Here is a 19918-nt window from a genome sequence, read left to right as displayed (position 1 = left end):
GAGACTATTCGCTATCACCAATACAAACTCACACACCCTTTTGGGCATCAATGACCCGGGGAGGGAATCTGGAGACGCCCATGGGGTTTAATCGGGTAGCGTCCGTGGGTTTCTCCCCTCTTCGATGCGTTTCCTTCCGAAGAATCCGGGGCAGGGAGGCACTTCCAGGTCGCCATCCAGTGCCTTGAATGCTTCTGATCTGATCAGTGCTCCCTCTTCCTCTTTCTGTCGACACTTGGTTGACAATCAACCTCAGCTGTGTTGTGTTGTGTCTGTCATGCTTCATGGCTAGGACTTGGTCGTGTGGGATGAAGGTTTGGGGACCGGAGGGTTCTCTCCTCGCCAAGTCCGTGTCATAACAACTCGGCATTCGCTTCTCGGCATGCTCGCTGCTTAGCGCGCCTAGCGGTCTTGGTGGTATTAGTGGTCTCTGCGGGCTTGTCTTTAGTGCCTTGGTGGGCGCTGAAGGCGCTGTAACGATACAAGTCATTGTCCTAACATCTTGGAGAAGTTAGTGGCTTGACGAGACGGCTTACATTAGGTGGACGAGGGGTATGCCTTTTGAGTTTGGATCTCAAACGCACCTCAGGTATTGGAGATCTCGATGGAGGTCAGTTTTCTACAAATTGACCAGTTGTGTAAAGAGGTAGAGTGGACGAGGGAGTTGTGTAAGTGTCAGCGGGTGACAATCGTGACCCGCAAATGTATGTGTCTTCCCTCCACGCCGCTTCTCCAGTTACGCAATGCAAACGTCCTATTGAAATGCGAGAGAATTAGTGTGCGTGCTCAAAAATGACCAGAGTATCTAAAGAGATGTAAAGAATGGGGATTTGGGGACTTTTCTCTCTGTTTCTCAAGATGTGCAGTGTTCTTGGAGACGAGGGAGTAGTTGATCTCTGCCTGCAGTGACCATTTCCCAGCCCACAGAACGTCGTAGCAACAACTTGCAGTGCCTGAAAGAGATGGAGTGAAAAAGAGCTCAGGCGCCATTGTTCAATCGCGCACCCTGCAAAAACACAGCATGCAGCCAACATCGACGTCAAATATCACCGCCAACCCCGCCGCCACCACCATTACCATCTGAGCCACAACAACAAAATGGATGAAAGAATAGAAGAGATGGCACATGAGGACATCTGGGATGATTCGGCACTGGTGGAGTCCTGGAACGAGGCTCTGGCCGAGTACAAGGTGAGCTGCAGACGTCCGAGCTCGACACCCTGTGTGGCTGCAGACCGATCTTGGGCGCAAAGTGAGATTGACTGACCATTCCACTCCTAGAAATACCATAGCATCCACGCCACGGGAGGCAAGCTGGAGGATCTACCAGAGTGAGCTTTGGGGAATCTTCAGACGACCCTGTTCTGACAAGCCTCTCTCCTCCCCTCCGTTCGAGGATCTTTCCAGCTGACTTTTTGCCGGGGACAGACATGCCAAGCCTGAAACGACACTCGTTCAGGGCGAGGAGCCTGCGTCCCATGCGCTGCCAGGTGAATCTGTCGCCACTGCTGCGAATTCACAAGGTCGGCAAGGAGGAGGAGGGGGAGTAGGAGACGTAGCCAAGACGGGCGCTGCCGCGGCGAATGGCCCGGCCGAGGTGAGCACCACCATATGGCAGGACTGTTGTACCTTGCCCTGGATCCAGCCAGACCCAGGACAGGATTTCTTTGGGGCAGAGATGCTCGTCCTGAACATGGCAGCAGCACGAAGCCAAATGTCCCACATCCTACCTTACCTACCTTACCCTGGGGAGAATCATTTGAAGATCACCGCGTCTTGGCCTGCTGAGGCCTTGCATGTTCCATGTGGTGATCGACGGGAGTTCCTCCCTCGTTCATATGTTGTGGAGGTTTGACTTGAGAAATGACAGGTTGGTTTGACTGACGCGGCACGTTCAAAACAGGAGCGCATAAAAGATGATGACGACGACCACCTGGCGACGAACGGTGGTGGGCACAAAGAGGAGGGTCAGGGCATGGCCGGCGGCGTGAGTGGCGGGGCAGGCCTCATGCCTCCACCACAAGCTCTGATCAGTTCTGGTACGTGAGAAGATATGAGTGAGAGAGAGAGAGAGAGAGAAAGACAGAAGTCCTGGAAGCGTGTTTCGCTCCTCCCCCTCTGCGAGTATCTCCTGAGTAACATGGCTAATTTCTTTTCCCTTTCCCGAGCTTGCAGTTCAAGATGAGGGTTTGAAGAGACTTCTCATGTCCTGGTACTATGCTGGATACTATACAGGACTCTACGAGGGCCAACAGAAACGGCAGCAAGAAGAGAAACGAAATGCTCCATGACGACCGTCATTCGGACTCTGGATGATCCTCGGGCTCCGACCGATCATCGCCCTCACAGGACGGGGGGCTTGACACGGCCCGCTGCTCTGAAGCAGTCGCACCCTCGACGGTAGAAGGATTTTGTTTATCCTTACGAAGCAGGTCGTTACGTTGATTCGGAAGTATCTTCGCATCGGACTAGAATTATTGTGCAAGGACGGGAAGGGCAGTGAGTCTCAGCATTTGATAGAAGCCACAAGATCAAAGGCTTGGTTGGTGTTGATTGATCGACCTTCAGATTAGCCATTCTGCGACAGCCCGTGTTGGATCGTCAGGGACTCCGGGACATAGTGTGGTAGAAACGTTGCCCCGCCCGGGGGACTACTATGGCCAAACAGCCGCCACGTGGGTTGTCATACGATTTTCTCTGTATCTCTTTTTCTCACTCTTCCCACTTAGGGTGTTTCTGCCCAAATCGTTCAATCAATCAATCGCACTAGAGGTGGGAACTTGGCCATTCGGTGGCGTTTTGGCAGGACTGTCCGGTTCTTTCAAGACACGAAACGTACCCAACCCCAACCCCTGTGTTGCATGGGAATAATCACACAAGATGTTTGTTTCAATTGGAACATGACCATAATGGACCCGGCCAAGCGAATCGCGACTCTCCAAAAAGCTATACAGCAGTTGACATCACGCAGACGCGGGAATTTTGTCGTTTCTTCCAAGCAGTGAGGAATTGCATCGAGACCCGTTCGCTTCGTGCTAGAGCCTGGATCAATGTCCACAGAGAAAAAGCTTGTTCCATCTCCACCTAGCTGAGAATTGTACGTGACCCCGTTCAGAAGCTATGAAAAACGGCGCTCATTTATGGGAGCTTTCAAGACGCCAGCAAGTTGTAGAGCTGTAAGGCTACATTGTGGAAGGCAGTGCGCTGCATTCCAGGCGCTACTGCATCAGACAGTAGGTGACATACAGCCAGGCGGATCTGGGATGATAGCTACGAAAGCCACACTTGAGACCAGACGAAATTTCTCTCAAGCTCACCCTCTCTCACCCTCTCTTTGCATGGGCGGCTTCTATGACAAGTCAGTCATAATCTGAACCTATTCGGCGTAGTATAGGACAGTCCACCACGGTCCACTAATCCAATTCATGAGACGAAGGGCGGCCTCCCGGCAATCTAGACTTGTCACTGGGCCGAGTGGCTGATCCTGGGATGAAGGAATGGGATCGGTATGGTATATCACGGAAAAGAGGGACAAACCAGGAGGCATGGCAACCGTGCTCAGCCTCGCACGGGTTTTTAGAAGCCGAGTATGGACGGAGAAGAGACACATAGACAGACAGACACTGAGACCCAGGCCTGAGAAAGTTGGGACGCGCCACTGACTGACTGCTGCTGCAAGGCCCAGGACTAATGCGGGTGATCTAAACGTTATTTGGAGGACCCGCGAGTTTAATCGACACCCCTGGACCCACTGAAGAGGTTCCATAGTATTGGGGAAATAAAGCCTGAACGCAATGCCTACCTTTTACTTGCTACAGCATAGTGATCGCTGTAGCTGTCCAGGGCCCATCTTGTACAGCTTTGATGCTCCTCTTCTCGGTCCAAATTGTTGAGTGAGTCCATGAAAAAAAAACGAAAACTCAGTATAAAAAATCAAAGTCAATAAATGCCCAAGAAAAGCTGTCATCCGATTGAGAACTGATTGTAGTTGGCTGTCCGGACGATTTCCCTATCGTGAATCAGCGGCAAGGGAAAAATGCCAAACACAAGTCGAGACGGATCTGTCACAGGTGGTCGTCCCTCCACCAGCATTGGCTAGCGGAGGTTGTCGACGGGGCATACCCCTGTAACCAGCCATGACAGCCCATGTTATGGCCCCTTCTTCGGATGTCTCATCATCGCTGCTCACATAGCCGCCTCCTCACTCCTTTCCCCTTGTCGTCCTCACTGACGACAGCCGCCTAGGTTTTGGCTGCGCAAGGCACGTTTGGCTTTGACACAACCTTAGCATTAAGGTTGGGATGGCAAGTAAATGACAACTGCTATCACTACTACCACTACTCATGGTACGTACCTCATCTCGTTGCGCCCCCCCCTCCCTCTTCTTCCGCTCACCCACCCCACCAAGGACCAGCAGACCAAGACCAGATGAGGTTCGGATCCTGACTATACCAAACCACAGTATCTATCTCCTCTCCTCCTTGTCCTGTTCCTCTCATACCCAGGCTTGGATCGGACCCCGTTCTGCCCGATTCACAGATCCCTGTGCAGATGATTCGCTGGTCCGGTCTCGAGAGGGTCTCCTGTGCCCAGGATGTCGCCAGTATTCCTCCCATCACCAGTTGTCCTTGGCAAAGGCGTGGACCTGTGTGATCGCCATGCTTGATATAAGCTGTTGTTCTCTACCCATACGTCCAATTTGTTTCTCGGCCTCTCTCTTTCCTTCCTTACTTCTCTTCATCTCTTTCTACCTTTTGTGATTCCCCCTTCTTCCCAAGGCGGCTCGTGTAGATTTTCGAGTCCACGCTCATTTTCAATTCCTTTTCGACCAAGAGACCATTTTCACGACTTCTATACATCCATTCATTATACGCCCACGAGCAGGAACTCGCCATAATCTTCGAACAGGTTCGACTTGAAAACAAAAGGCAGAGCCAAATCAACAACAAGGAGAGAGGAAAGGAGGTTTATATCTTGACCTTCATCATCTCGATAACACCTTAATCCTCAATACCAACCACACAACAACAAACACACATCCAAAATGAAGTTCTCCACGACACTGGCGCTCTGTGCCGCACCTCTGGCCATGGCCAAGGCCATCCAGAACGACTACCCCGCCAGGAGGGATATGATCGCACCACGCAAGCCACAGCTGGGCGCCCTGTCCGCTGAACTGGCCGCGCTGGGCCTGTCCGGCCTGGGCATAACCGCTGGGGCCGCGACAGAGGTCATCCTCGTGTGGGTGAACCCGGGTGCCGGCTCGCAGACCACCATCATCAACAACATCGGCGGCGCTGCTGCTGCCACTTCGGTGCCACAGGCCGCCAGCGTGGCCGCCCCGGCTGCCGCATCGGCTGCGGCCGCTGCACCAGCCTCGGCGACTACTCACCAGGTCACGGTCGGCGGCACTGCGGGTCTGGTGTACACCCCTTCGTCCATCACCGCGGCCGTGGGTGATATGGTCGTCTTCACCTTCATGAGCACCAACCACACCGTCACCCAGTCCTCCTTCACCTCTCCCTGTGTGGCCATGGCTGGCGGTATGGACTCGGGCTTCCAGCCTAACGCCAATAATGCCGTCAACCCGCCACCACAGGTTGCCATGCAGGTTCAGGTCACCACTCCCCTCTGTAAGTTCACCTTCTTCTTCTGCCTCTCCTGTGGGAGGCACGCAAAGTGATTGCTAGGACCAAACGGCTAACGATGAACGAAAAAAAGGGTTCTACTGCAAGCAGACGGGCCACTGCGGCAAGGGTATGGTCTTCTCCATCAACCCGACCGCCGACAAGAGCCAAGCCACGTTCCAGTCCACCGCCATCGCGCAGAACGGCACCGGCTCAGCGACCGCCATCACCGGCGGCACGTCAACCAACTCCACCGCTACGACGGCAGCTGGCGCCGCCGCCGCTAGCAGTACGGGCACCACCAGCAGCACGGGCGTCACCACCGGCACCGGCAGCGTGGCCAACGGCCAGTGCGTGTGCGCCGTCACCTGCGCCGCCGGCAGCTTCCCTGCTGCGAATGTCCAGGGCCTGAACGCCTTCGGCGGTATTGCTGGTAAGCTTGCTTCTTCTCTCTTTTTGTCCCTTTCTCACATGCAATGATAACACATTGGCTGACTGATGACTCATCCAGGCTCCCTACCAATGGCCATGAGCGAGCCAGCGATAAACGCCGGTCTCATCTGAGTTGCTCACATGGTAGAGGAAAAGGTGGTGTCAGTTTCAGTATAAACGGGAAAGACAAAAGGAGTCGATCCGGTATCGGTTTGCCAGAGAAAGCCCTCGGTTACTTTGATGATTGAATGATATAGCAGAGAGTTGAGAGAGCAGACCCTCCACCATGTATCCAGGCGCCAGGGCCCGAGGTGGTCTGGCTTGGGGTTGTGTGTATGTGTGTGCGTGTGGACTGAGAGGCTAGATTCCCCCGTTCTCCCTTTTACACCCCTGAGGGGTGTATATGTTCTTGATTGGTTGATGAGGAAATACCTTAATACACTTTTTTTTTTCTTATTTCGAATCACTCGTTGGCTTTGTTTATAAAAAGAAACACAAATCAAAGAAATGGTTACCCTCGTGGTGTCTTGTTCAGAGTTGCTCGCTATTGCTCAGAGGTTTGCTGGGAGAGATATTGAAACAGACAGACAGAGAGAGAGAGAGAGAGAGAGAGAGAAGACTTGCTTTGTGTGCATTGCGCCACTGTCTGCCTTGTTTGTACTGTGGTCATTTCATGCTAAAAACATCGCCATCACATCTTCATCATCAGCGTCTCCACGTGACATCACCCCGTTTCCCGAGTTTCCAAAGCACCTGCAGAAGGGCAGTGCCCACCGTCCCTCAGATTTGGCCCGAAGGGGGTGAGGGTTTCCCATGCTGGGAGAGAAGGAAAATTCGGTGCGCAGGATAGGTAGGGAGGAATGCATATTGTGGGATGAACCAACAAGACCAACGTGATCTTTGGGTGTTCGTCGGCTCGTGGAAAGAGGAGAGAAGTTTTCCAGGAGACTCAACCGTACTCGTAGTGACCCAGCGAGAGACAAGCCAGGGAGGATTGTCCAGAGAGATGCAAGAGGCCTTATTCTCAAGGAAGCAGTTCACTACAGCACAGCATGCACATCATATACAATACGAGACGCGACGCAAAGACTATACGTAGGTGTTGAGGAAACGACGTTTATCTGGCCGGGAGATAAAATAGTACCAGGGGAGTCCAATCCCTCTTTTGCCTGCCGACGATGACAGCATTATCACCTCTGAAGAAGGGAGCCTCTTCTCTGGCGTGGACACTTTTCGTAGGCCTCGGGGGTATATGATCGTCGTCGTCGTCTCCTCCTTCCGCCTCCTTACCCTTTCCGTCATGCCACCGCCTCGTTGTCTCTTGATATCTCTTGAACTCCCACATCCGCCCCTCGAATACAAAACATCCCTTTGCTCCTTTCGCTTTAAAAAAAAATAAAAAATGATAATCCAAGTATCCTAACACCACCTCCCATTACATTACTCCTCTGGCGCTCTCGTTCCCGGAGGCGGGGAAGGGAGAAGCCCCGTCTGGCAGAGGTTTTTATTTCTTGTTGGCGGCTTCGGCGGCCTTCTTCTCCTCGGCTGTTCCGGACCAAGATGCGCAGTCAGCAATGGGTGGTTTCCATGGACAATTCGGACCTGGGAGGCCATCGTTTTGGGGGGTGGGAAGTGGGGGAAGGCGAGATATCGAGGAGGACGTACCCTTCTTCTGCTTCTCGCGCATCAGGGCGGCGACGGCCTCCTTATCGCGCTGCATCTCGCTGCCGCTCTTGCTGTTTTTCGACTTCTGTGGTACGAGAGACGAGGCGTCTAGGTCAGCAAAAGTGGACCGACAAAGACACCGAAAGGAGGGGGGGGGGGGGAGGCAACTTGGCTTCCAATTCTTCATGAAAAGAAAAAGAACCGACAAGGAGAGTCGGGAGGGTTGTCTGGTGGCGGTCAACATACCTGCTCAGCCTGCTTCTTCAGGTTCTTCGCACGGGCGAGATCGCGCTGGTTTCCACGAGCCATGGTGTATGAATGCAATCGGATCTGACAAAAGAAAAAACAAATAGCAAAAAGAGGGGCTGCTTGGAAGACAGATGGAGGGTGGAGGAGAGCGGATTGGTTCTGGCTGGACAGGGTGTTGAGTCGAGGAGTTTTGGTCGAGGCAGACAAAGGGGAGCGATTGAGGCCGACGACGAGCAAGAGGAGGAAGTTCTTGGGTGAGGCTGTGCGCGCATGTGTCAGCCACTCTTTGCAGAAAATCGTTCATGGCGAGTGGCTAGTCTTCCAAAGTGGGGTGGGCCTATGGCCTAATTCAGGCCCAGACTTGATTCTAGACTTTTCTTTCCCGGGCCATGATTACTACGCACCATAGTTGCGGTAAGTAGGCATTAGAACGACAACACTCGGTTCACTGACTGACCATCGGTCTGAGGGAGGAAAAAGAATGGAAGAAAAAGAAGAAAAAAGAAATGAATCTCCTCGATAATGTCTTGCATGCCAATCTAGATACAGCCATTTTCATTTTCATTCTCACTTTCACTTTCTCTCACTTTGACACACACCCTCTGTTGGCTTCCCCTCTTTTCTTCTTCTTCTTCTCTCTATCTTTGTTGCTCCATGTCTCGACCGTTCACGAATGACAGGCGTTTTCCTTGATCCATAGTAATCGACCTGCTCGCAGACGGTCAGGACAGTAGGCCGGCGGCTGTTCTCAGGAACCGCGTCACGACTTTAAATGAAATTGCCTGCTTGTCAACACGGCCTGTCATTTGACCAACATTACATACCTCGTATCATATTTATATGAGTATAGTACGACCTGATCGGATGGGCAATCAGTGCCACTCGTATCAAGCAACCAACAGCCGTCGTCATGAACCCCCCGTTCCTCAGCCGAGCGGCACCTGAACAGAAGGCGCTTGTGATGGCCAATCAACGGAGAACCTGCAGGCCGCAGAAGACCAGGCCGCGGCGCGGTTTCTCGTCTCGCCTCGAGGTCTCATCTCCCCATCTTTTTCTTCCCCTGGCGTGCCTGGGACGAAACCTCTGGCCTTTCGGGACGGTGAGAGTCCGTCCAAATTTTGGAAGCAAGCGCAGGCGCCGGGGAACGGATGACGGCTGTGCGGCTGATGATTGAACAAGCGCCAGGAGCAAGGCACAACCTCGAACGCGCGAGACATGTCTCTAACATTGACGTGGCCGACCTTCGTGCCTGGTCTGTCTTTTTTTCTTCTTCATGGCATTGCCGTACATTCGAGCCTTGGAGGTTGTTCCAAGTACCATGGTAGCAGTCCTAATACTGTTGTATCTGTCTCTGGCAGAGTTCGGTACTGAAGGTTGCATTGAAGACTGGGCTTCCCGTTTCTTTGGCTCTGATTCCGAAACCAGTACTCTTGCAATCTGAGTTTTAGCCTTTGGGCTGAAGATGTATCTCATCTGAAATATGAATCCAATCCACCAGCCGCCAAGTATAGAGTCACTGCCAATCAACTTTGTGGTCTTCCTCCTGATCAGAATGGGATGAGTCAAACGGCTGAAGCAGACCGCTCTGTTATGAAAGCTTACGGAATTTATTGATCCTAAAGACTAAACATCACCACAAAAGAAAAGAACCCAATCATGATAGTTCCCCTTTTTCCCCCCTTCTTCTCTCTCCTTTTTCTTTCTTCAATGTTCCTGCACCTCGGAACCGGGAGGCTAAAAACGACTTGAAACACGTGCAAGCGCTTGTCATCCAATCGAGGCCCCGTCGCGGGCCTCACCTGGGGACGCGCTTTCTTCCCGCCCCGCGCCGCGGACCCGCCTTGAAAGTCTCCACCGACCAAGTCTCTCTTGGTACGCTTGCATTTTCGACCAGCTTCTTCTCAGAGCCTCATTGGAGAGATGGTTCAAGCATTTCCCCAAGGTGCTTTGGCCAGAAGGAAGACCCTTTCACGTACCCACATATCTGGTCTCTGAATCCATGTTCACGTACTATACGTACCCTGTACAATCCTCCCCAAGAAAGGAAGAAGAAGAAAGAGAAAAAAAAGAGGGGGGGGGAGGGTGGCAAAACCACCATGGTGCACAAGGTTGTTGGACAGGTTCTGTCTATCAATTGCATTTACAGTACCGCCCTGAAGATCACAGTAGTCAGGTCCGGAAGGAAGCAGGCTTCTTATCTGTCTGGCCACCGTCCGAGAGTCCTTGTCTCCTCTAGTCTTGCCCCTTTGATGTGGGATTGTGCAAACTGGGCGCGAACGGTTGGGTATCAAGCCTTGCCAGCTGTACGCCCCTCCTCCTCCGCCGTCGATGACTCTTTTTTACATGGCACTATCATTCGGCCCATCCTCGTGGCCGCCCACCCTTCCTCTATCTCGCCTCCGCTCAACAACCTGGCAACCGCCAACGACGCAAGCAAGGGGTCGCGTCCAACGACTCCGTGGCACCATCAAGACGGTGCAGCTCGTGGCAGGTGATATGCTGAACAACAACTCCAAGGGACCCACAGCAACTGCCAGAAGAGACGCATGTTACTTGCTTTTGCATGAAACTGCACTGTTGTCCATGCCACCCTGGTCTAGTGCTACTGCTGGGATGACCCCTCTGAGATAAACCACCCTAATTTTTTAGTCTTCCCGCTCGAGACGAGAGAGAGAGCCTTTGCGCCAATCGATCCATTGGCTGGAAACTTCCCCAGAACCCATTCTTTTCGTTTCATTGACCGCAGCGATACAGATGCTCTGGTCTGAGCTTGGCATGATACTTTTGCCGTTTGTGTGCGGTCCTGATGCCAGATTCTATCTATCCCTTTCAAGGGTTCCCACATTGGATCCTTCTCGCGCTGGGTTCGAGGTCGCGTATCTTGTTGCCGCCATCTCAGCTCGCGTGGGGGTGTTATGGTCAATACTACGATGAGTGATGCATGCTTTGTTCTAAAGTCTGGATATTAAATCTCGAGCCTACCCTTCCTACCCCCCTCTTTTTTCTTTCTTATTATGTGCTTCCCAGTTTTTCCCTCCTTTACCTTTCTTTCTCTTTCCTCCACCACACCCTTTTCTTTTATTGTCGCGAGACAGATCTGAAGGGCATTGTTAACGACTTCAATGCCTGCTTGTTTCTAACACTATTGTTCCATTGTTGTCGAGTACAATAGAGCTGCTTGACGCAGTCTCCTGCTGATATATAGTATTCTCCTGCCTGGTGCCGATCTTCTTCTTTCTTCACTCTACTTTTCTCTCCTTTCCCTCCCGTATTCATTCTTTCTACCCCTTCTACCACACGCTTCCGAATCTGCAAGACAGACGCAAGTCAGACAATTATAAAATAAAAAAAAAATCCAAAAATCAGCCGACTACGACTTCACTCACTCCAAACACGACTGCCGGCAGTAACACATTTCCCTCATCCCGATCGTAAGTCGTTACAAAGCTGCCCTTTCAAGGCACGAAGAGAAAGTAAGAAAAAGAGAAAGGAGAAGAGAACGTCCCTGGCTGACCGTCTTCACCAGTCTTTATCACGCTCTCCTCCCTCTCTTCCCAGCAAATAATTCGACCAACAACCACAGCCAAGATGTTCAGCATGTCAGAAAACAGCTCCCTGCTGGGGCCGGCCTGGTATATCCTCCAGGTGCTGCGGGCCTGCAACATCCTGGCCCTCCTCAGCGTGGCCATGTCGAGCATGATCATGGTGGTCAAGACCAATATCGTGACCAGCTTCTTCGTCTTCCAGGCCATCTCTCACACCATCACCGCGGGCGTGGCCATGATGCTCCTCATTAGCGAGCTGCCCCAGCCGGCCGTTGTCAACGACTTCTACCGCCGCAACTGGCCGACCTTCTCAACTGTCGATGCCAGCAACCGAGGCCACAGCCTGGCCTGGCTGGGTGTCTGGATGATCGCCATGGGCATCTGGGTCATGGGCTCCCTCAACGCCGCCGACCTGATCAACGACCTGTCCTTCCCGCTGTGGCGCCTCACCCTCGCCTCGGGCATCCTGGCTTTCGTCTTTGGCCTCTTCAACCTCATCGTCTCGCTGATCTTCCGCAGCAGCACCCACAACATCACCGTCCGCATGATCCGTGAGCACGGCGCCAACGTCTACAACGTGCGCATGACCTCGGCTCCTTATGATATCGATGCCGCCACCATGAATAGCGGCGGCAGTGACCGCTCCAACTCCATCCGCAGGGAGAAGCAGTTCAACTTCCACCACCCTTTCCCCGCCGCCGTCAACCCACAGAACCGCTTCTCGCGCCTCTTCGCCAAGGACAAGAAGCCCCAGATCAGTGGGCCCATCATCAACCACCCCACGGCCGAGCCCGACCTCGAGTCCGGTCACCACCAGTACGCCTCCCGCCCCCAGACCTCGGAGCGGGAGTCGTGGGAGGGCCAGGACCGCGCCAGCCCCATTGTGCCCGGTGTCCAGGTAAGTAATCGTACCAGTCCTCTTCCTCGCACGACCAACAGCAGCTTCAGCCGTGCCGAACACTTTGCTGACATGAAGATGCCGCAGCGCCCACCAACGGCCCTTCACCCTGCATACACTGGTGGTCGGTCCAGCGTTTATTCCGAGGCAAGCCATCTCAACCGTTTCTAAGATGTGTCTTCCTTGTGTGTCTTGCGCCCCAGTCCAAGAGACGGAAGGAATTAGTGGGAGAACAGCCAAAGGTTAACCAGATATTGCACAGCTCTTCCGTTGGGCCTTTAAGGACATTAGCAAGAACAAACACTGAAGATGAACAGAGAAGAGGAGAGAGGAGAGAGGACAGGAGATGGAGACGAAGACAAGTTTACATACCCACACATGAGATACCCACAAAATGAGATAAAAGGAAAGAAAAAAGAAAACAAAAAAGAAGCAAAACGAGCGGAGGGAGGAAGGAAAAGGATTGGGGTCGCTGGAGGACAGACTAAGGAAGGCTGTTGCTGCAAGCGCCAGGGGGTTGCAAATGAGATAACGAGCTTATGATCTCTATCGATCTCTACAATTAATGAGAAGCAAATTTACCAAACATGAAAGGTGCATTCATTGGTGACACGACGACTGTATTTGTGAATTATGAGGAGACTTCGTGAATATATTGCATTTACGGGGCGGAGCAGACAACCAAGGCTTTCCGCGGTCGCCATCACCTCTTTTTCCTTTGAACAAGTGATTCAATATTGGTGAGTCTCAAATCCTCTCGCCGAGAACAAACTGGAGTCAAAAAAGAGGAATTTCCAAGGCGACGTGGGCCAGCAGCTTCTATGACCTGAGCTGCTGACTTCCGCAGGTCACTATTCAAACCCCTTACTTTCTTTTATCCCTCTCTCCCCAACTTATCCTATGGATCTCAGCCTTGAATCGACTCCTAACTTTCGATTCTAGAGACTTTCAAAGAAGCCAAAGTGTCTCTCTCCTTTGACTGATATCTCTCCAATCCCCCCCCCCCCCCTCCCCCTCTTTTATTCAACACCAAATTCCCCACTACCAAAACTCAACAACGCAATCCAAACCCAAAATCACACAGTCCACGCTCCCAAACATGCGCATCCTTCCAACCCTCCTGGCCACCGCCCTAATGGCGCCCATCCTCGTCACCACAGCTGCTGTGCCCGTCCCTGCCGCCCCTTTGGCCGCCAAGTACCAGACCCCCACCACCCTCGCCTTCAACCGCACCGAGACCACGAGCGTCCAGTGCGGCAACAGCTCCTTCCGCGAGATCGGCGGCGGCGAGGACGGCGGCATGCTGGTCCGTGACTGCGAGCACATCCTGCGCAACTTTGAGGGAGAGGGATACTTTACTGTGCTGGCTTCGGGCTGGAAGACTAAAAATGTGTTTCGTAAGTTTCTTTCCTTCCTTTGTTCTCTTTGTGAGTCTTTGTCATAGTAGATCTGGAGAGCTCTACACCTTGATGAAAATTGTGTGAGCTACCTGGCTAATGAATTGTTTCTTTTTGAATAAAGCGTACTGGGTCGAGGGCACTTGCATGTTTGGATTCGGCCGCCACACCAACAGCAACAGCAACAGCAACAGCAACAACAACGGGTCCAACGATATTATTCTGTGAGCAATTGAACGGCATTCCTTTGCCTCTTTTAACCCACGTCCTAGTACTATAGGAGGAGGATGACCTTCCATGTCTCCCCCAGAACTTCATTCCAAGGCTGACGTATTTCGTAACAGAATCGGCGATGGCGACATCAAGCGCTTCCTCGCCCACTCGGTACACATGCGGCTGCCTGGCTCCCTCGACTTTATGGAGAGCGTCCAGGGGCAGGTCGCATGTAATACTGTTGGCGGCGGACGGGCGGACATCGAGTGGACTCTGCGGGTCACTCCGAACGCTACCCGCATTCACCTTGAGCAGTCGGTCTGATGGGAGAGGCATTCGCTCTGGGGACATTGCTTTAGGAGGCGTTGGCCAACGATAAGTGGGACTGGGAACAATTCATTACTTACCTCACGCTGCCCTCAAATGGAGGCATTATTATCAACCTCTCCTGTGATGCTTTGCTATTTGAACCGGAATAACACTGTGTCTGGCATGGGAAATAGTTTGGCAGATGGCCTCTTTTCGATTGCGATGCTGTGATGACATTGTACAGATGGATTTGGAATTCGTCACCACACATATGCTCCAAAAACTGGGCTGTGCTAATGTACACTCGAGCTTCTTACGCTTGATGGATGGGTGTAGAATTGACTACTTCAAGTTACTGGAACAGATTTCTTTGGGAATTGATTGGGAAGTGGAAGGACCTGAGCGCCCTGGTGGCCCCTGCAGCTGTTTCGATCGCATAGGTCTATGGGCCCCGATTTTGTCAGAGATGAGCAATGAAAACCAAAACAGAATTTGAGTCACGAAAACTACGCAATTGAGCCAAGCATCAGTCTATAAAGAAAAATAAAAGGCATGTGTCTGGCATACCTTTACCTTAAGGGAAGGAGTTGTCAGGTTGACATTTCTTATCAACTTCACCCAATGACTTTGTGGCTAGGAGTGACGCACAGACCAACCGCTTCCAGCAGTGCACCAGCCTTCACTTTGGCTTACATAATTTCCTGCTCAGGTTGGCCCATGGGGGCTTTGTCTGCCCCAGCGCGATTAGCCCATCAGCTCGACTTCATCTAACGACAAACCTGGCCGGCTTTTCTGTACAACAAGCTGCCCACCCGCGACGCAATCGCGCCCTGTCCATTTCCTTCTTCCTCATCCTTGCGACAAGTCGCATCTTAATCATAAATATCGTGGCGGCGTTTCTTTCTTGCTTTCCCTTTCTGCATCATCATCCAGATTCCTCGGCGCGACGTCTTCTCGTACTTGTCCCCATTGACCATTCCTGCTGTGCCTCCGATCCCACAACACCTCCGTGTTGATCGACTAGACACATCTTGCCAGGCCCTTGGGGATACTGGTCAATATACGCGCGTAGCAGAAAGAGTCGGTGTCTAGGAGCAGGAAGGAGTTTTGAAGTGAGGAGAGGCTCATTCTGTGTATCGCACATTTTGCGTGGCTGGGCTGGGGGAGGACAAACGACGAGCTGGTGGAGACTTGTCTCTGGGCTGCGAAGTATTGGAGAAGAAAGAGCAAGAGAAAGAGAAAGAGCGAGAAAAGAAAAACAGAGGTCCTGCACATCGTCAGACCCGCTTTGCAGCTCTCACTTGTTGGTGATTGTCGGAGTCGAAAGCATTTCTTTGTTTCTTTTCTTCTTCCTCTTCTTTGGCCGCGACAGACACTTTTACAGCCTGGAAGCCTTTCGCTCTTCCACGCACCTCTTGATCGCGTCCGTTTTCTCCTGCAGTGCCATTTCTTTCTCAAGAATCCACAAGTCAGACCATAGCATCCACGAGATTCAATAGCTGCCCATCATGTCTGCTGAAGATGAAGAGCAGTCGATGATCCAGGACTGGCAGGCTGCCGTGGAGGACCTCAAGGATAATGTCCGCCATGAAATTTTAACCTTGACCAATCTCGCCAGAGAACTGACCAACATTGCGTACCCCATCGCCGAGATCCTGGAACAGCACATCAAGAAGGTAGGTGTTCCCCCACTGCCCTCACAAGGTTGACTGCACTGCTCGAAGTCCTCTGCCCGCAGTGGCCGTAGCTCTCTGGAGATCAACCACCACTCGCTCCCCGTCCCAACCCTTAAAGTTTTGGCCTCTCGCTGACATTGTTATGATGCAGGCACCCCCCCAGAGAAAACTGCCAGCCATCTACCTGCTCGACTCAATCGTCAAGAATGTTGGCACGCCGTACACTCTGTTCTTTGGCAAGAACCTCTACTCGACCTATATGGAGGTGTATGCCTCGGTCGACCAGAAGACCCGTCACAAGCTGGAAGAGATGCTGCAGACCTGGAAGGAGCCCGTGCCTGGCTCCATCGACAGCACGCCCGTCTTCTCTCCTGATGTGGTAAGGCCTATCGAGAATGCCCTCATCAAGGCCAGGACCTCTGCCCTGCAGGTGCAACAGGAGCAGGCGCGCAGTCAGATGCGCAACAGAGGCGGTCGGCCGCTGCCAGGAGCACTCCACCGCTCGACGCCCACGCCCCCCAACGCGCGCCCCCCTTTCAGTCAACCTCCTGCTCATGTAGGCATCAATGGTCAGCGGCCCGAGTCAGCCTTTGGCCAGCAGCAATATCCACAGCCCCAGGTAAGGAAGGACCAGCTTCTCCCAGCATTTTTGTAAGACCGGCATTTGACTGATGGACCTTCTCTCTCGCCCTCTCGCCCTCTCTCTCTCTAGGCTATGTCGTCCTATACCAGAACGCCATCTCAACCGTCTTCCTCAGTACCGGGCGCTGCGCCTTTTGCACCCCCTTCGTCCCAGGGATACTATGGGGCGCCGGCTGCCCAGCCTGGACTCAGCATAGACTCTTTGAATAATGACATGGATCAACTCATCGTTGCTGTCGGAGCCGCGTTGGGAAGGTCACCGCATAGTTCTGACACGCAGGCAGAGCTGACGGCACTCCTGGCTCTCCAGGGACTGCTGAGGGACAAGCACAGGAATCTGCCACAGGACCAATTGGTGGCTGTCAGAAATCAAGTAGATCAGATTGCCGTAAAATACCGGGTGTCATTTATTGCCCGCCAGAGCGCCACCGCTGCTGCTCCTCCATTTCATGCTCCTATGCATCATCAACAACCTCAGCAGCAGCAGCGTTCTTCAGCTGCATCAGTAGCCCCCGTGCCACCTCCCTCGGCGCCGCCAGCTCCTGTCTCTCTCGACTCGCTGCTGGGCAAGGGTACTCTGGCTGCGCTACTAAGCCGACAGTCTGCAACCCCTCAACCTCAACCACCAGCATCGACACCTCAGATCCCACCAGCTGCCGCTGCTGCTGTTGCTGCGCTGCGCTCACCCACGCCTCAGCGTGTTGAGCCCCAAAAGTCAGCCACGCCTGACCCCATGGCTCTTCTTGCCTCGTTGCGAGGTGCTGGTCTGCTGTCCAACTCTGCGTCACCGTCAGGCCAGACGCTACCAGGCAGGCCGTTCGCACCTCCTCCTGCTATACCTGTTGCGCCGGCCTCAAACGTGGCCCATACGGCCCCCCCTGCAGCCCCTGCAGCCGCAGCAGCCACAGGAAGAGTAGACCTCGCCAACATCATCGCCATGGCCCAGAGCATCGCGGCGACCGCAAAGGCAGGGCACGTCATATCAAGTGGGGATATCAGCCTGACTGTCGCCTCGCTCAAGCAGTATGTAACCCAAAAGAAAAGAAGACTTCATCATCAGATATCCAAGCAAACCAAAAACAGAACAATATCCAAAAATCTTAGTCGTGTGACTCTGACTTGGAACATCATGCTAATGCTCTCATCTTTTTCAGACCACGTCCACATCTCGTCCACTCCCTCTACGAGGCTCTTGGGCCACAATGTACCCAGTGTGGTAGAAGATTCCCCACGGACGAGGAGGGAAAGAAGAAGAAGACGGCTCATATGGATTGGCACTTCCGAGTCAAACAGAGGATGGTGGAGGCGGAGCAGAGAGGCCAGCATCGAAGCTGGTATGTGGACCAGGCTGTAAGTCTTTCAAACCACTGCACATGCCCCCTCCCCACCCCCCTGGGGTCTTCCCTCTAATTCTTATTTCATGCACTTGAAAAGAGTCTATGTCAATGGCTGACTGATTTCTTCACATTCTTAGGACTGGATCCACAATGTTGAAACCATCGACCTCGAACACGTCGATAATGCCCACGGCCCCAACGCCAACTCCTCCCAGCCAGCCTCGTCGGCCCCCAAGATCCAATGGATCCCTGTGCCTGACGACGGTGACACCATCAACACGGTGTGCCCCATCTGCCAGGAAAAGTTCCAAACCAAGTGGCTTGACGAGGCGCAGGAGTGGGTGTGGACAGACACGACCCGTGTGGGCGGCCGGGCCTTCCATGCGAGCTGCTATGCCGAGGTCACCAAGGAGAGCGGTGCCACGCCGCTATATGGTGGTGGTGGTTCGAGGGTGACACCGGACCGCGTGCTGGGGAAGAGAAAGGCCGAGGTGAGTTTATCTCTTTTGGGGAAGAAGACCTGCCCTGGGAAAATTTGTAGTGTGGGCGCGTGCTGACTCATAGAACAGGATGAGATTCTCAGCCTTCGAGGCGGACGTGTCAAGACGGATGCATGACCTGTTGAAAAAAATAAAGGGACCAGGGGGGGGGGGAGGAGATCACGGTAACGCGATTGGTGTCCGGTTGTTGATAATAAAGATGAAGGAGCGCTCTGGACGTCTTGTCTGGGATAAGATGTCACGCTGTGGAGGAGATATCTGGCACATACAGCCCCTTGAAAGCCAGACATGCAAGTTAATGGCACGACCTATGAACATGGATGCGGTAGAGATTGAGCAGGGCGTTTTCCGTGCATAGCATCTACTACGCCAAGGCCGAGAGCCGCTGGCATACACTGCTACCACTACTATTAAATTTACTTTGGATGAGGGCATTCTCCGCGCACCCAGTACCAATTCTTAGATGGCTTGTATCACGGCAGTGATGGTGGTGGTGGTGGTGGTGATGATGGGCGACTACCTCTCTAGGTTACGAATGAGTATAAGGAGCATCGGGACTCATTCTGTCCGCGTATAGTATAGCTTCGCATCCTCGCGCTCTGCTATCTCTGAAGAAGTAGGATGATAAATGGATTTGCTTGAAGTTACCTTATCTTTTTGGTCTTAAGGCTGCTCATCATCCTGACCAGTCTGCCATACTTGACTCTGTGCAGCCTCGTGTCTCTGCCCTGTGATGATTGTCAAAGGCCGAATATTGAAAAGTCCGTGTTGGAGCCGAAGCCGTTCGCCCTCGCCTTTCCTTTCCCCAGAAGGACTTGGTGGCCAATTGTGCAGAGGAACAATTTCTGACAAGTCTGTCTATTCATTCCATGTCCGCTATTGCAATCTCCAGATCACCGAGATGGATGCATTCCATGTGAGCGAAGCCCTTGGCAACGCGATTCCTCGGCTTGAGAAGCAACTTTCTTGGATTCGACAGGCCACAGCCATACTGGCAACAAGATGAATGCCATGGAGTCTGTGGAGCCCATCGTGCCATTTATGCAGGCAAGCCCATGTGAGTCACGCCGCTGTTGCCATCGACATTGATGAGAGAGAGGCCAGAAAGAGAGAGAGAGAGGAGCTGAGTCGTGTCTGGCTCCACTGGGAACAAAGGTCTACAGTCCTAAATAATGTGCTTAATTGTAGGAATAGGGCGACTCTCGACCCCGCGTGCCCCGGAGCTTGGACCCCTGCCAATAAACTCCTCGAGACGCGCCTCGACGGGTAATTACTCAAGTAGGCAGTACCGCGGGGTATCTAGGCGGGGTATTGAGCGATAAGTCGTACAGCTGCTAGCGATGACATCAATCACTCTATATTCAACAATTCTTTCCAAAACCTCTTCTTTAACGGTATAAGTAGAAGGTGTTCTCCTCTTTCTTCCTC

General features: G+C 52.9%; 6 protein-coding genes across 6 annotated transcripts; 5 read left to right on the top strand and 1 right to left on the bottom strand.

Annotated features, from left to right (window-relative positions):
• Positions 1-1098: 1098 nt before the first annotated feature.
• M406DRAFT_329672 (uncharacterized protein) lies at positions 1099-2291 on the top strand (the record flags this gene model as incomplete). Its single annotated transcript, XM_040920454.1, has 5 exons — positions 1099-1191; positions 1282-1331; positions 1429-1597; positions 1904-2039; positions 2176-2291. The coding sequence occupies 5 exons, from the start codon at positions 1099-1101 to the stop codon at positions 2289-2291; spliced, it is 564 nt and encodes a 187-aa protein (XP_040776773.1).
• Positions 2292-5389: 3098 nt separating this feature from the next.
• M406DRAFT_244049 (Cupredoxin) lies at positions 5390-5777 on the top strand (the record flags this gene model as incomplete). Its single annotated transcript, XM_040916243.1, has 2 exons — positions 5390-5633; positions 5722-5777. Coding segments are annotated over 2 exons (300 nt in total), but the record flags the coding sequence as incomplete, so codon positions are not given.
• Positions 5778-7163: 1386 nt separating this feature from the next.
• M406DRAFT_322092 (four F5 protein) lies at positions 7164-8054 on the bottom strand. Its single transcript, XM_040919599.1, has 3 exons — positions 7971-8054; positions 7725-7809; positions 7164-7604 (listed from the first exon to the last, which is right to left on the bottom strand). The coding sequence occupies exons 1-3, from the start codon at positions 8031-8033 to the stop codon at positions 7564-7566; spliced, it is 189 nt and encodes a 62-aa protein (XP_040776771.1). The 5' UTR covers positions 8034-8054; the 3' UTR covers positions 7164-7563.
• Positions 8055-11561: 3507 nt separating this feature from the next.
• M406DRAFT_257892 (uncharacterized protein) lies at positions 11562-12587 on the top strand (the record flags this gene model as incomplete). The annotated part of the gene is made up of 2 exons (XM_040917198.1): positions 11562-12416; positions 12504-12587. The coding sequence occupies 2 exons, from the start codon at positions 11562-11564 to the stop codon at positions 12585-12587; spliced, it is 939 nt and encodes a 312-aa protein (XP_040776770.1).
• A 928-nt stretch (positions 12588-13515) lies between these two features.
• Positions 13516-14350, top strand: M406DRAFT_329669 (uncharacterized protein; the record flags this gene model as incomplete). The annotated part of the gene is made up of 3 exons (XM_040920453.1): positions 13516-13813; positions 13938-14037; positions 14158-14350. The coding sequence occupies 3 exons, from the start codon at positions 13516-13518 to the stop codon at positions 14348-14350; spliced, it is 591 nt and encodes a 196-aa protein (XP_040776769.1).
• Positions 14351-15843: 1493 nt separating this feature from the next.
• M406DRAFT_290031 (uncharacterized protein) lies at positions 15844-18620 on the top strand (the record flags this gene model as incomplete). The annotated part of the gene is made up of 7 exons (XM_040918887.1): positions 15844-16011; positions 16163-16630; positions 16835-17494; positions 17600-17676; positions 17808-18003; positions 18128-18481; positions 18560-18620. The coding sequence occupies 7 exons, from the start codon at positions 15844-15846 to the stop codon at positions 18605-18607; spliced, it is 1971 nt and encodes a 656-aa protein (XP_040776768.1). The 3' UTR covers positions 18608-18620.
• Positions 18621-19918: the final 1298 nt, after the last annotated feature.

The sequence above is a fragment of the Cryphonectria parasitica genome (genome assembly GCF_011745365.1).
Source record: "Cryphonectria parasitica EP155 unplaced genomic scaffold M406scaffold_4, whole genome shotgun sequence".
Taxonomy (NCBI): domain Eukaryota; kingdom Fungi; phylum Ascomycota; class Sordariomycetes; order Diaporthales; family Cryphonectriaceae; genus Cryphonectria; species Cryphonectria parasitica.
The sequence above is the reverse complement of the archived record's forward strand: the minus strand, read 5'-3'. Positions and strand labels throughout refer to the sequence as shown.

Bases quoted from the DNA above. Each gene is read 5' to 3' on its own strand.
- M406DRAFT_322092 (XM_040919599.1), bottom strand. From the start codon at position 8,033: ATGGCTCGTGGAAACCAGCGCGATCTCGCCCGTGCGAAGAACCTGAAG. The intron at 7,810-7,970 runs GTATGTTGACCG...CTCGTACCACAG, and splicing joins TGAAGAAGCAGGCTGAGCAG to AAGTCGAAAAACAGCAAGAG. The intron at 7,605-7,724 runs GTACGTCCTCCT...GGTCCGGAACAG, and splicing joins GCGCGAGAAGCAGAAGAAGG to CCGAGGAGAAGAAGGCCGCC.